Source organism: Mobula birostris, chromosome 3, assembly GCF_030028105.1.
Source record: "Mobula birostris isolate sMobBir1 chromosome 3, sMobBir1.hap1, whole genome shotgun sequence".
In the NCBI taxonomy this organism is placed as follows: domain Eukaryota; kingdom Metazoa; phylum Chordata; class Chondrichthyes; order Myliobatiformes; family Myliobatidae; genus Mobula; species Mobula birostris.
Window position 1 is genome coordinate 166,712,680 of NC_092372.1, and position 13,492 is coordinate 166,726,171.

The following is a 13,492-nucleotide window of genomic DNA, read 5'->3' on the forward strand; positions in this document are numbered from 1 at the left end:
CATCTGACTATATTCTGGCAGAATTGTACATCATCTATCCTGATCAGAATTTCAGCTTTATCAAGAACATGACAAAACCAAAAACATAATTAAAAAGCTAACATCTGACATTGACTTATGCCTCTCAGTTGTAGTATTATCTGTTAAATTCTGACCTCAATACTTTCCTTAAAAATCAACATTTCATCAAATAAATCACCCTTTTGAATTAGCTACAGAACCAATATTTTCCTACACATAGTATTAAAATATATTCTTCCAGTCAAGATAAACAATTCAATTCCCAATATGAAAAAATACAGGCTTACCCAATTGCATGTCTTTCCAGTAATCTCTGTACTGGCATTGAAAGCTTTCCTAGAAAGCGCTTTATGATGGGACGGCTCTTTGCAAACTTGTCCTTGACCTCAATTTCTAGCACATCTGTGGGAAGTGAAACAAAACTGTGCTGCTGCAAGGGACAGAGAGGGAAAGAGAGAGAGAGACAGGAGAAGAGAGAGAGAGAGAGAGAGACACGAGTAAAAAAAACAAAGCTACATACTACTTACAAAATCCAACAAATAACCCAGCATGAATAAAAATCAAAAAAAAAAACAAACCTCTTGCAATGCTGTAAATTTGAAATAAAAACAAACTGCCAGAAACACCTAGTAGGTCAGGCAGCAGCTGTGGAAAGTCTAGAAAGAGAAAAGAAAATGCTTTGGATCTGTATGCCTTTGAACTGTGTTAAAAGTCTGGCAAACAATTATGAGAAAGTGCCCAGATCAGAAATGTTAATCCTGCAGATGCCATCTGACCTTATGAGTATTTCCAGCATTTTCTAATTTTTAAAAGTTTTAGCCAGCATAAATACCCACTATGTACTCTACACGTCATGTTTACCTCTGAACAGCAATAGCCCTATCTGAACTAGGTTTACATTATACTTTTCTTCTTGTGCCACAATAGTAAATAATGCAATGATCATATTTATTAAACAATGGAACTAGTGTTGCAAAGTAATTAAAAAGTATAGTGAAAATGTTATATAGCTGGAGCTTAAAAGAAAAATATAAATTAATTTCAGCTTTTAAGTCCATTGATTAGCCGGTGCAGGCAGTTAGATTTTCACTCTCCAGTGTAAGGCTGGGCTTCAACAGGCACGGGGTCTAACTGCAGAGGCAATATGCGGAATACTTGCTTGAGTCTGATTCCAACTTGCATTGCCATGTAGGTAATAATGTAGCACATTGGAAAGATGAAACAACAGAAAATGCCTTATTGTTTCCCTGTTATTATCATGGAAAAATCCTGACCGAAGTGACTTTCCTAAACTTCCCAAGATCTTCCAAAGCATTTGGGATATTCCAAAGCATTTGATAACAACTAAAGTAATTTTGAAGCATACCATCATCCTAGGATGAAGTAATGAGAGTATGAAAAATGCAAGTAACAGAGAGATGAGAAAGAATGAAAGCAAGAAATGATTAATTGTATTTGAATAATTTTTAAATTCCCAAATTTTACCTAAAATCTGGAAAAAACAGAACTCCACACTTATAAAAGTCAGTTTTCATTGCAGAATGGTTGTATGAATAATTAAAACGTCAAAATGTGAAAATATTTACCAATGGTGGACAGGCCTGCTCTAACGAGTTCGGTGAATATCAACCAGTCTTTTAGTAAGATTCAATTAAGATTCTGGAGGCACAGGGCAACTCTAACATCAATTGCTGATTTCCACCTTCAACTGACATCAGAAGATTCTGACTGATCTATTATTTAATTACAGTGAGTACAAGTAGACATAACTTACTACAAAATATATGTTTACTATATACAATAAATGCTGGCTGAAGATTTATAAGTATCCACAAGTGAATTCAAAATTTAATCTATCAACAGGTAAACAATTTGAGCTGCAAATCTTAGTTAAAGTATTATTCTGCAGTGCCTGTAGTTACTAATTTAGTTTTCCATGAATGTCCTAACATACTTCAGATGGCAATTGCATGAAAACTAGAAATTCCTTTCTTAGCAAAGGTAAGCAAAGTGATTTGATTTATGTTGAAGTTACACTTGAAAACATTCATATTGTATTGTTAGTGGAGATGTGCGTGGGAATGTGTATGTGCACACATAGATAGGCAACACATTCACTCTTCCTTCAATACTCAAACATCTTAAAGCAACAACACACAGTCCTTAACTTGTTAAAGCAGCAATGAGAGAAGCAGCAGGAAACATAAGCATAAAAATTATACAAAACATTTTACAATCATTGGTTAGCTATTAGCTGAAACTTTGCGTCCAATCTAGGTAGGTGGATGAGATTAATTGACTTGTTCTTTCAATATTTGTAGACATAGAGCTCCAAATGCCTCCTGATGAGAACAAAGATTCCAACCTTGCTCCTGCCATGATATCTAAGATGGTGGGGGAGGAAAACATTTAAAACCAAGGAACATACCCTTAACAATTTTAATCTGGTCTTCAGTGATCTATCCAAAAATGTCATTACGTGTTTAAGACCAACTCATCTACTGTATAAATTCCATACAGCTGCATGAGGACGTTGGGTGAGGCAGCAAGCCAGTCTGAGCCTATACTGGTTTTAGGCAGAAACCACAAATAGGTGATTGCTTGGGGGAAGTTGCATTCATTCTTTTTAATGTCAGTAAGAGATGGATGGCCAGTGCCCACTGTGCTATACTAGAGCTGAGGTCACTGTATTTCATAAGAAAAACCCATCAACCCTCTCCTCTCTATATCAGAGACATTCCCATATCTTAATCATCCCTTCTTCATCTTCTCCACAACTTGAAAGTAGTTTTTCCTCTCTTTCCCAGTTCTGGTGAAAGGCCTCCACTTGAAGCACTAATTCTGTTCTTCTTTGCATTTGATGCTGACTGGCTTGCTGAGAGCTTCCACCATTTCCTGTTTCTTTCAGATTTCCAGGATCTGCAGAATTTTTTTTACATTTTCATCCATTGACCAATAAACTGACAGGTTTGCTTTACTTTGAACCAATATGGGCCAATGGACTCCATCAATGCCACAGCAATTCTATGATTTTATGATTTATTGGAAACTGTGACTTGATTGTATTTTAAATCCCAAATACACATTAGATTTCAAAATCTATTACAGTTTCTTTTGACTTAGCAGCTTATTAAATAAAGAATTTTAAATCGGTTTTTCAGTCTGTAATTCATTTTATTGTCATAGTTGATAAATGTTTGCTCATCACCAATTAAATCTGCCGAATCTCCTTTTTCAAAAGACTCATGAGCAATAAAAATCAAAGTGCCAGGCATAATTAAAGCTTGAGTATAATACATGTAGCATCTGATTTATTAAATATCTAGAGTTAATTCAGTCCTACTTACTAAATCTCTCCACGCGGACACCACTAAATGTTCACCTGCAAATCTCCCATAGAGTATAGCAAGAGATCAAGTGAAATCTATACAAGTCACCTCCTATTACAGATTTAGACTAGGTTATATTTTAATATCATAGTATCATAGTAAATAAGTCCACTTTATCTTATAAAAACTACAATAATATTTCCATTTTAATCCGGTCTTCAGTGAACTATTCAAAAATATCATTACGTATTTAAGAACAACTCCAATTTTTTAATTTATGTGAGAGGAAGTGACTGATTTTGATCAAAAAAGTCTATTTTCTCAATGTTCATAATAAGTCCATAATTATTGTTATTAATTCATTTAGCAATGACAATCTCTGCTCAAAATTACCATGGATGTGAAAGAATTTTTTTTTGAAGATTGTCACCAATTTGGGCACACACTCTCAAAAAGGCTCGCCACCCTTGCTTACTTGATTCACTTTGCTACTCTAGGTTTCGATGGACTTGCATTCCAAAGTCTTGGCTCCTCCTCAGTTCGCTGTGTTCTACCATCCACCATTTATCTATCGAGTTTCCCGTCTTGCTCTCCTTAATGTGATTCTCATTTTATTTGCAACATTGCATACTTTGTGCAAAGTAGCTGCTTAATTGTAACAGGATCAGAATCATACACCCCCACATTGTATCAGGGACAACTTTCAGTGACCAATTAACACTAATCCCATGTTACTCTCCTCACATTTCCATCAACTCCCCAGATCATCCTATTTGACTACACACCAGGGACAATTCACAGTGGCCAATTAATTTACCTTCTCATGGTAGGGGTAGGTTTAAGATGAGGAGTTTTAAAGGGGATTTGTGGAGAAATTTTTCTTTTACACACATGTTGAATGCTTAAAACCTGGAACTCACTGTCAGAGGAGGTAGTTGAATCAGAAACAATCACAACGTTTAAGAAGAATTTAGACAATTAAATATAATCTTAGAAACCACAGATCATTAATGGGCAAACAAGAGAAAATCTGCAGGTGCTGGAAATCCAGGCAACACACAGAAAATGCTGGAGGAACTCAGCAGGCCAGGCACCATCAATGGAATACTTTATTACTTTATACTTTATTGTCACCAAACAATTGGTACTAGAACGTACAATCATCACAGCGATATTTGATTCTGCGTTTCACACTCCCTGGATTACAAATATTAAATATTAAAAATAGTTAAAATTACTAAATATTAAAACTTTAAATTATAAATCATAAATAGAAAATAGAAAAATGGGAAGTATGGTAGTGCAAAAAAAACGAGAGTTAATGACTGTACTTTTTTTTTTCCATAGATGCTGCCTGGCCTGTTCAGTTCCTCCAGTATTTTGTGTATGTTGTGATCATTAATGGGCAGCTACAGCTCACCTTCTTCATCCTGATAATGGTGCCAATCTATGCTAATCCTATTTGTCCACTTTAGGGCCTCTTCATTCTTGTTCAAATATCTTCTAAATGTAATTATACCTGCCTCCATCATTCCCGCTACTGTCTGTAAGTAGTTTGTATGTTCTCCTTTGACTGTGTGTGTTTCCTCTGGGTGCTCTGGTTTCCTCCCACAGTCCAAAGACGTACTGGTTGGTAGGTTAAGTGGTCATTGTAAATTGTCCTGTGATTAAGCTTGGGTTAAATCTTCCTTCATTAATTTCTTGGTTGCAGTATCAAAAATGTCAATCAGATTTATGAGCCAGAATCTCCCATATACAAAACCATGCTGACTGCTCTTTGCCAGTACCTGCCTTTCCAAGTTTGATCCCTCAGAGTTTCCTCCAAAACTTCTCCACAGTTGACAAATGCTCATTGGCCTGAGAATTCCAGGTTTATCCCCAGTGTCCTTTTTGAACACGGTTTTAACATCAGCTACCCTCCAGTCTTCTGGTACCTCACTATTGGCTAACAAAGGTGAAAATCTTTCTGTCAGAGCCCTAGCCATCTCTTCCCTTGCTTCCCTTGACGTCCATAGGTAGATCCCTTCTGTATCTGGGGATTTATTCATCCCAATGTGCTCCAATATTTCTTGCACTTCTTCCTTCCCGATATAGATGTGCTCTAGGATATCAGTGTACCTCCCCCTTAACTATACACCTACATCCTTCTCCCTGGTGAATTCCGATGAGAAGTATTCATTTTGGGTCTCGCTGGCTCCACACATACATTATGGCTCTGGTGCCAGAGAGGACCTTTCCTTTTTTTTAAGCTACCCCCTTGCTTCTAACATACTTATACAAGATTTCAGGATTCTTCACGATCCTACCTGCCAAAGTCATTTTGTGGCTTCTTCTAGCCTTTCTAAGTTCTTTCTTGTCATGTTCCAAATCTCACTTGGTTCAATCAAGGCCACACTGATATAATGTATATTTTTAATTAATGATCTTGGTTCATTGGGTTTGTATGTTAAGGCTTCCTCTTCCTACCTCTCTCTGCCAGACAGGGTTGATGGTGTTAAAAGTAATTCCAGTTCTTTTCTCTTGCCCATGGTGAGGTAATACTGGGAAAATGCTATGTTTGCCCGGCTGAATGGAAATCTTCAGGTAAGGATCAGGATTAAAGAACATCCCCTTCTTCAGACCAATGGCTTGAAACCCTATCAAAGTAATCAAAACATTTTTTAATGAGGATATGAAAGATATTCTCCAATAAAGTGTCAACATTTTATATTACAAATAATTTACTTTTGTGACTTTTAAAACATTTGAGATTCTAATAAATAATCATGATCTTCACATCAAACAATATTGGAATTGGAATTTGACTACAATTGTCACTTGGATCGAGATTTGGTGAAAATCTTGTGTTGCATACTGTTTATACAGATCAAATCACTACACAGTGCATTGAGGTAGAATAGGGTAACGATAATAACAATGCAGAATAGAGTGAAACAGCTACAGAGAAAGCACCATGCAGGAAACAACAATGTACAAGATCATAATAAAATAGATTGTGAATAACGGGGTCGATGATGAGGTCAAGAGTCCATTTTATCATGCTAGGGCAACAATAAATAGTCTTATAACAGCAGGATAGAAGCTGTCCCTTGACTCAGAATTAGCATTAGCAGGAAGCACTTTGAAAACAAATCTTCCTGTGCAAGGTGAAAGTGTTTAAAGTGCTGGAATGTGCATTCCCAGGTGTCAAGATTAAAGCTTTATCAAATTTAATGCTGTGTCAGGACATCCAGTTGGCAGCTGTCTTAAATCTGATCATTTTGATAGATCTCCATGCACCTGCCTGCTGCAAATGCAATTTAAACATTTTTCATTTTTAATAGAAAGATTTGTTTCTGAAAAACCACATCTGGCAACACCAAGAAAATTCATCTCATTGTATTACAATAGAAACATGGTTTACAGGATAGTCTATCACACAGAGGAGTCAAGGCAGAGACCACTGTGTTGTAGTGGAAAATTAGACGTATATTTGAAGTGGAGGAAAGTCAGGAGATTCAAGCGACCATAAGAGCTGACAGATGGGACAAAAAAATTCAAGCTGCTGGGGGGAGGGGTCAGGTGGGAGGATCTCAGTGGGTCAGGCAGTGTCTATGGAGGCAAAGGGATAATTGACATTTCGAGTCATGACTCTTCATCAGGACAGTGAGAGCAAAGGGTGAGCAAGTTGGAAGAGGTGAAGGGAGAAGGTGAAACAGGAGCCGGCAAGCAGTAGGTGGATGCAAGTGAAGAAGGATTCATGGGCAGGTGGGGAAGGGAAGGGTGGGGGAAGAGTTGGAGAAGTGAAAGATGGAGACAACAAAGGGCTTCGGATTATGGAATCTGATAAGAAAGATGATGAATGGAGCCAGATAATGGAGGGATGGTGGGCAGAAGGAACTGTAGTAGGTAGGTATAAGGGATTGTGTGGCGATAGGCAGATGGAACTAGGTGGGGGAAAGAAAAGAAACTGGGTAACATTGGGGGGGGGGTGTTGGGAGAAGGGAAGAGACCAGAATGTGTCTGAAGGAGAGAGAAAGGAATTTAAACTGCCGGTTGGCTGAAATTCAAGAATCAATGTTGATTTCAAAACTATCCAGGCAAAATATGAGACATTATTCCTCTAGTTTGCAATTGGCCTCACACTGGCAGTAGAGAAGTTTGGTGTGGGAATGGGGAGGGGATTTAAAATGGGTAGCATCTGGTAGCTACAGATAGCCATTGCAGATGGAGCAAATAGACGGGGAGATGCTGGTTATGGGATTAATTCAGGGTTATCCTAACAAAGGGTCAGTACGTACACAGTAACTGAATAACCTCCTACTTTAGTGGTGCTTTTGTTAAGAAAACCATTGCGGATTTTCATAACTAAGTACCAATATGTATTAAGTCTAAAATACACTTGGGGTGAATAACATTAATTTGAATGATTACAAACATTGGAATTCTCCATAAAGAGAGGAGTTGCAGATGTTAAACATGCTTGTGTTTGGTGGAAATGCAGTATGGCTGACAAGAGGCCCAAGAAAAGCAGTGACCATGCAACATATTGAATGGCAATTTAAACTGATGGAACTTTGGGCAGAAGTGTAATTGGATGTCCACACTTACTTCTTCTGTGGTCTATCGCAGAAATGGAAATAAGTTTAGCTCTCATTGTCATTAAATATTAAGAGCTGCAGAAATTATTGGGAGTCTCATGTTAATTGATGTAATTTCAAATAATTTAGTGCAATTAATACTTAATAGTATTCTTATTTTCTTACATTAAAACATGATAAGGAGAAATTTACCTTCAAAGAAAGACAAATGAAGGAAACATTAGACAGATGAGATTAATCCCTTTTGTATTATTAAATAATAATACTTGGCTGGCACCGGGGCAGGAATGGATTCTCAATATTCCTGGATTTCAGTGCTTTAAAAGGGATAGAGAGGGTGGAAAAAGGGGAGGAGGGGTGCCATTACTGGTCAGGGATACTATTACAGCTACAGAAAGGGTGGGTAATGTAGCAGGATCCTCTTTTGCGTCAGTATGGGAGGAAGTCAGGAACAGGAAGGGAGCAGTTACTCTATTGGGGGTATTCTATAGGCCCCCTGGTAGCAGCAGAGATACAGAGGAGCAGATTGGGAGGCAGATTTTGGGAAGGTGCAGAAATAACAGGGTTGTTATCATGGGTGACTTTAACTTCCCTAATATTGATCAGCACCTGATTAGTTCCAAGGGTTTAGATGGGGCAGAGTTTGTTAAGTGTGTCCAGGACGGATTCCTGTCACAGTATGTTGACAGGCCGACCAGGGGGAATGCCATACTATATCTAGTACAAGGTAATGAACCGGGTCAGGTCACAGATCTCTCAGTGGATGAGCATCTGGGAGACAGTGACCACTGCTCCCTGGCCTTTAGCCTTATCATGGAAAAGGATAGACTCAGAGTGGACAGAAAAATTTTTAATTGGGGAAAGGCAAATTATGAGGCTATAAGGCTAGAACTTACGGGTGTGAATTGGGATGATGTTTTTGCAGGGAAATGTACTATGGACATGTGGTCGATGTTTAGAGATCTCTTGCGGGATGTAAGGGATAAATTTGTCCTGGTGAGGAAGATAAAGAATGGTAGGGTGAAGGAACCATGGGTGACAAGTGAGGTGGAAAATCTAGTCAAGTGGAAGAAGGCAGCATACATGAGGTTTAGGAAGCAAGGATCAGATGGATCTATTGAGGAATATAGCGAAGCAAGAAAGGAGCTTAAGAAAGGGCTGAGAAGAGCAAGAAGGGCGCATGTGAAGGCCTTGGTGAGTAGGGTAAAGGAAAACCCCAAGGCATTCTTCAATTATGTGAAGAAAAAAAGGATGACAGGAGTGAAGGTAGGACCGATTAGAGATAAAGGTGGGAAGATGTGCCTGGAGGCTATGGAAGTAAGCGAGGTCCTCAATGAATACTTCTCTTCGGTATTCACCAATGAGAGGGAACTTGATGATGGTGAGAACAATATGAGTGAGGTTGATGTTCTGGAACATGTTGATATTAAGGGAGAGGAGGTGTTGGAGTTGTTAAAATACATTAGGACAGATAAGTCCCCGGGGCCTGACGGAATTTTCCCCAGGCTGCTCCATGAGCTGAGAGAAGAGATTGCTGAGCCCCTGGCTAGGATCTTTATGTCCTCGTTGTCCACAGGAATGGTACCAGAGGATTGGAGGGAGGCGAATGTTGTCCCCTTTGTTCAAAAAAGGTAGTAGGGATAGTCCGGGTAATTATAGACCAGTGAGCCTTACGTCTGTGGTGGGAAAGCTGTTGGAAAAGATTCTTAGAGATAGGATCTATAGGCATTTAGAGAATCATGGTCTGATCAGGGACAGTCAGCATGGCTTTGTGAAGGGCAGATCGTGTCTCACAAGCCTGATAGAGTTCTTTGAGGAGGTGACCAGGCATATAGATGAGGGTAGTGCAGTGGATGTGATCTATATGGATTTTAGTAAGGCATTCGACAAGGTTCCACAAGGTAGGCTTATTCAGAAAGTTAGAAGGCATGGGATCCAGGGAAGTTTGGCCAGGTGGATTCAGAATTGGCTTGCCTGCAGAAGGCAGAGGGTGGTGGTGGAGGGAGTACATTCAGATTGGAGGATTGTGACTAGTGGTGTCCCACAAGGATCTGTTCTGGGACCTCTACTTTTCGTGACTTTTATTAACGACCTGGATGTTGGGGTAGAAGGGTGGGTTGGCAAGTTTGCAGATGACACAAAGATTGGTGGTGTTGTAGATAGTGTAGAAGATTGTCAAAGATTGCAGAGAGACATTGATAGGATGCAGAAGTGGGCTGAGAAGTGGCAGGTGGAGTTCAACCTGGAGAAGTGTGAGGTGGTACACTTTGGAAGGACAAACTCCAAGGCAGAGTACAAAGTAAATGGCAGGATACTTGGTAGTGTGGAGGAGCAGAGGGATCTGGGGGTACATGTCCACAGATCCCTGAAAGTTGCCTCACAGGTGGATAGGGTAGTTAAGAAAGCTTATGGGGTGTTAGCTTTCATAAGTCAAGGGATAGCGTTTAAGAGTCGCAATGTAACGATGCAGCTCTATAAAACTCTGGTTAGGCCACATTTGGAGTATTGTGTCCAGTTCTGGTCACCTCACTATAGGAAGGATGTGGAAGCATTGGAAAGGGTACAGAGGAGATTTACCAGGATGCTGCCTGGTTTAGAAAGTATGCATTATGATCAGAGATTAAGGGAGCTAGGGCTTTACTCTTTGGAGAGAAGGAGGATGAGAGGAGACATGATAGAGGTGTACAAGATAATAAGAGGAATAGATAGAGTGGATAGCCAGCGCCTCTTCCCCAGGGCACCACTGCTCAATACAAGAGGACATGGCTTTAAGGTAAGGGGTGGGAAGTTCAAGGTTGATACTAGAGGAAGGTTTTTTACTCAGAGAGTGGTTGGTGCGTGGAATGTACTGCCTGAGTCAGTGGTGGAGGCAGATACACTAGTGAAGTTTAAGAGACTACTAGACAGGTATTTGGAGGAATTTAAGGTGGGGGCTTATATGGGAGGCAAGGTTTGAGGGTCGGCACAACATTGTGGGCCGAAGGGCCTGTACTGTGCTGTACTATTCTATGTTCTATGTTAATATGTGATATCAACATTTGATCATTATTATGGAACATTACTCAACTTTCACTTATGTTATCCTGTGCTAGGCCCTGCATACTTCACTGCTAATAGTTTGAACCCCATATGCTAATGATGACTCTGCTTTCACCTTTATACAGGTCAGGGAGAATTTTTAAGGCTATCAGGTTGAAACCTCCTATAAACCCAACCAATCCCATTCTACACTTGTCAGAACCTGCACCCACTGGTAAGTTTGTGCCAGGCTGCAGCAGGTGAAGTGTTAAGGAAGATAAGTTCGTCCATCTATGACTTGCAGCACATTTGTGATGTTCAGAGAACATTCCCACTAAAATTTGGAAAAAATTCAGCTCTATGTAGTTTTCTTCAGGCCAACAGAACCTCATTTTCACATATAACCAGTCATATTGACAAGTATTAAACTTAATACCGACAGTACTGAATTTGGATACTTAATAACCATGCTAAATCTCGAACAACTAATGGTCATTAGGTTTAATATATCATGTGGGAAATATCTGTAAGATATCACTTGGAAAAACACTAACATTAAAATGAAGTGACATATTCATTTCATATTCATATTCATTTGGGACTGTCTCTCTGCTACTCATCCAGTGGCATGAGAGAGGAACTGGCCAAAGTTGACTGGAAAAGGACACTGGCAGGAAAGACGGCAGAGCAGCAGTGGTTGGAGTTTATGCGAGAAGTGAGGAAGGTGCAAGACAGGTATATTCCAAAAAACAAGAAACTTTCGAATGGAAAAAGGATGCAACAGTGGTTGACAAGGGAAGTCAAAGCCAAAGTTATAGCAAAGGAGAGGGCATACAAGGAAGCAAAAATTAGTGGGAAGACAGAGGATTGGGAAGTTTTTAAAACTTTACAAAAGGAAACTAAGAAGGTCATTAAGAGGGAAAAGGTTAACTATGAAAGGAAGTTAGCAAATAATATCAAAGAGGATACTAAAAACTTTTTCAAGTATATAAAGAGTAAAAGACAGGTGAGAGTAGATATAGGACAGATAGAAAATGATGCTGGAGAAATTGTAATGGGAGATAAGGAGATGGCAGAGGAACTGAACAAGTATTTTGCACCAGTCTTCACTGAGGAAGACATCAGCAGTATACTGGACACTCAAGGGTGGCAGGGAAGAGAAGTGTGCGGGTAGTCACAATTACGACAGAGAAAGTACTCAGGAAGCTGAATAGTCTAAAGGTAGATAAATCTCCCGGACCAGATGGAATGCACCCTCCTGTTCTGAAGGAAGTAGCTGTGGAGATTGCGGAGGCATTAGCGATGATCTTTCAAAAGTCGATAGATTCTGGCAGGGTTCCGGAGGACTGAAAGATTGCAAATGTCACTCCGCTATTTAAGAAGGGGGCAAGGAAGCAAAAAGGAAATTATAGACCTGTTAGCTTGACATCGGTGGTTGGGAAGTTGTTGGAGTCGATTGTCAAGGATGAGGTTACAGAGTACCTGGAGGCATATGACAAGATAGGCAGAACTCAGCATGGATCCTTAAAGGAAAATCCTGCCTGACAAACCTATTACAATTTTTTGAGGAAATTACCAGTAGGCTAGACAAGGGAGATGCAGTGGATGTTGTATATTTGGATTTTCAGAAGGCCTTTGACAAGGTGCCACACGTGAGGCTACTTAACAAGATAAGAGCCCATGGAATTACGGGAAAGTTACATACGTGGATAGAGCATTGGCTGATTGGCGGGAAACAGAGAGTGGGAATAAAGGGATCCTGTTCTGGTTGGCTGCCGGTTACCAGTGGTGTTCCACAGGGGTCCGTGTTGGGGCCATTTCTTTTCACATTGTACATCAACGATTTGGATTATGGAATCGATCGCTTTGTGGCTAAGTTTGCTGACAATACGAAGATAGGTGGAGGGGCCGGTAATGCTGAGGAAACGGAGAGTCCGCAGAGAGACTTGGATAGATTGAAAGAATGGGCAAAGAAGTGGCAAATGAAGTACAATGTTGGAAAGTGTATGGTTATGCACTTTGGCAGAAGAAATAAACGGTCAGACTATTATTTAAATTGGGAAAGAATTCTAAGTTCTGAGATGCAACGGGACTTGGGAGTCCTCGTACAGGATACCCTTAAAGTTAACCTCCAGGTTGAGTTGGTAGTGAAGAAGGTGAATGCAATGTTGGCATTCATTTCTAGAAGAATAGAGTATAGGAGCAGGGATGTGATGTTGAGGCTCTATAAGGCGCTGGTGAGACCTCACTTGGAGTACTGTGGGCAGTTTTGGTCTCCTTATTTAAGAAAGGATGTGCTGACGTTGGAGAGGGTATAGAGAAGACTCACTAGAATGATTCTGGGAATGAGAGGGTTTACATATGAGGAACGTTTGTCCGCTCTTGGACTGTATTCCTTGGAGTTTAGAAGAATGAGGGGATACCTCATAGATACATTTCGAATGTTGAAAGGCATGGACAGAGTGGATGTGGCAAAGCTGTTTCCCATGATGGGGGAGTCTAGTACGAGAGGGCATGACTTAAGGATTGAAGGGCGCCCATTCA

General features: G+C 39.9%; 1 protein-coding gene across 1 annotated transcript in view; it reads right to left on the reverse strand.

Moving 5' to 3' along the window:
- LOC140195398 (E3 ubiquitin-protein ligase HECW1-like) overlaps positions 1-13,492 on the reverse strand; it is a 409,392-nt gene that overhangs the window by 186,081 nt on the left and 209,819 nt on the right. The window contains exons 6-7 of the mRNA XM_072253630.1: positions 5,817-5,986; positions 309-451 (exon numbers count right to left, since the gene is read on the reverse strand). Of these exons, the coding sequence (XP_072109731.1) occupies positions 309-451; positions 5,817-5,986 (313 nt within the window). The remainder of the gene's footprint in view (positions 1-308; positions 452-5,816; positions 5,987-13,492) is intronic.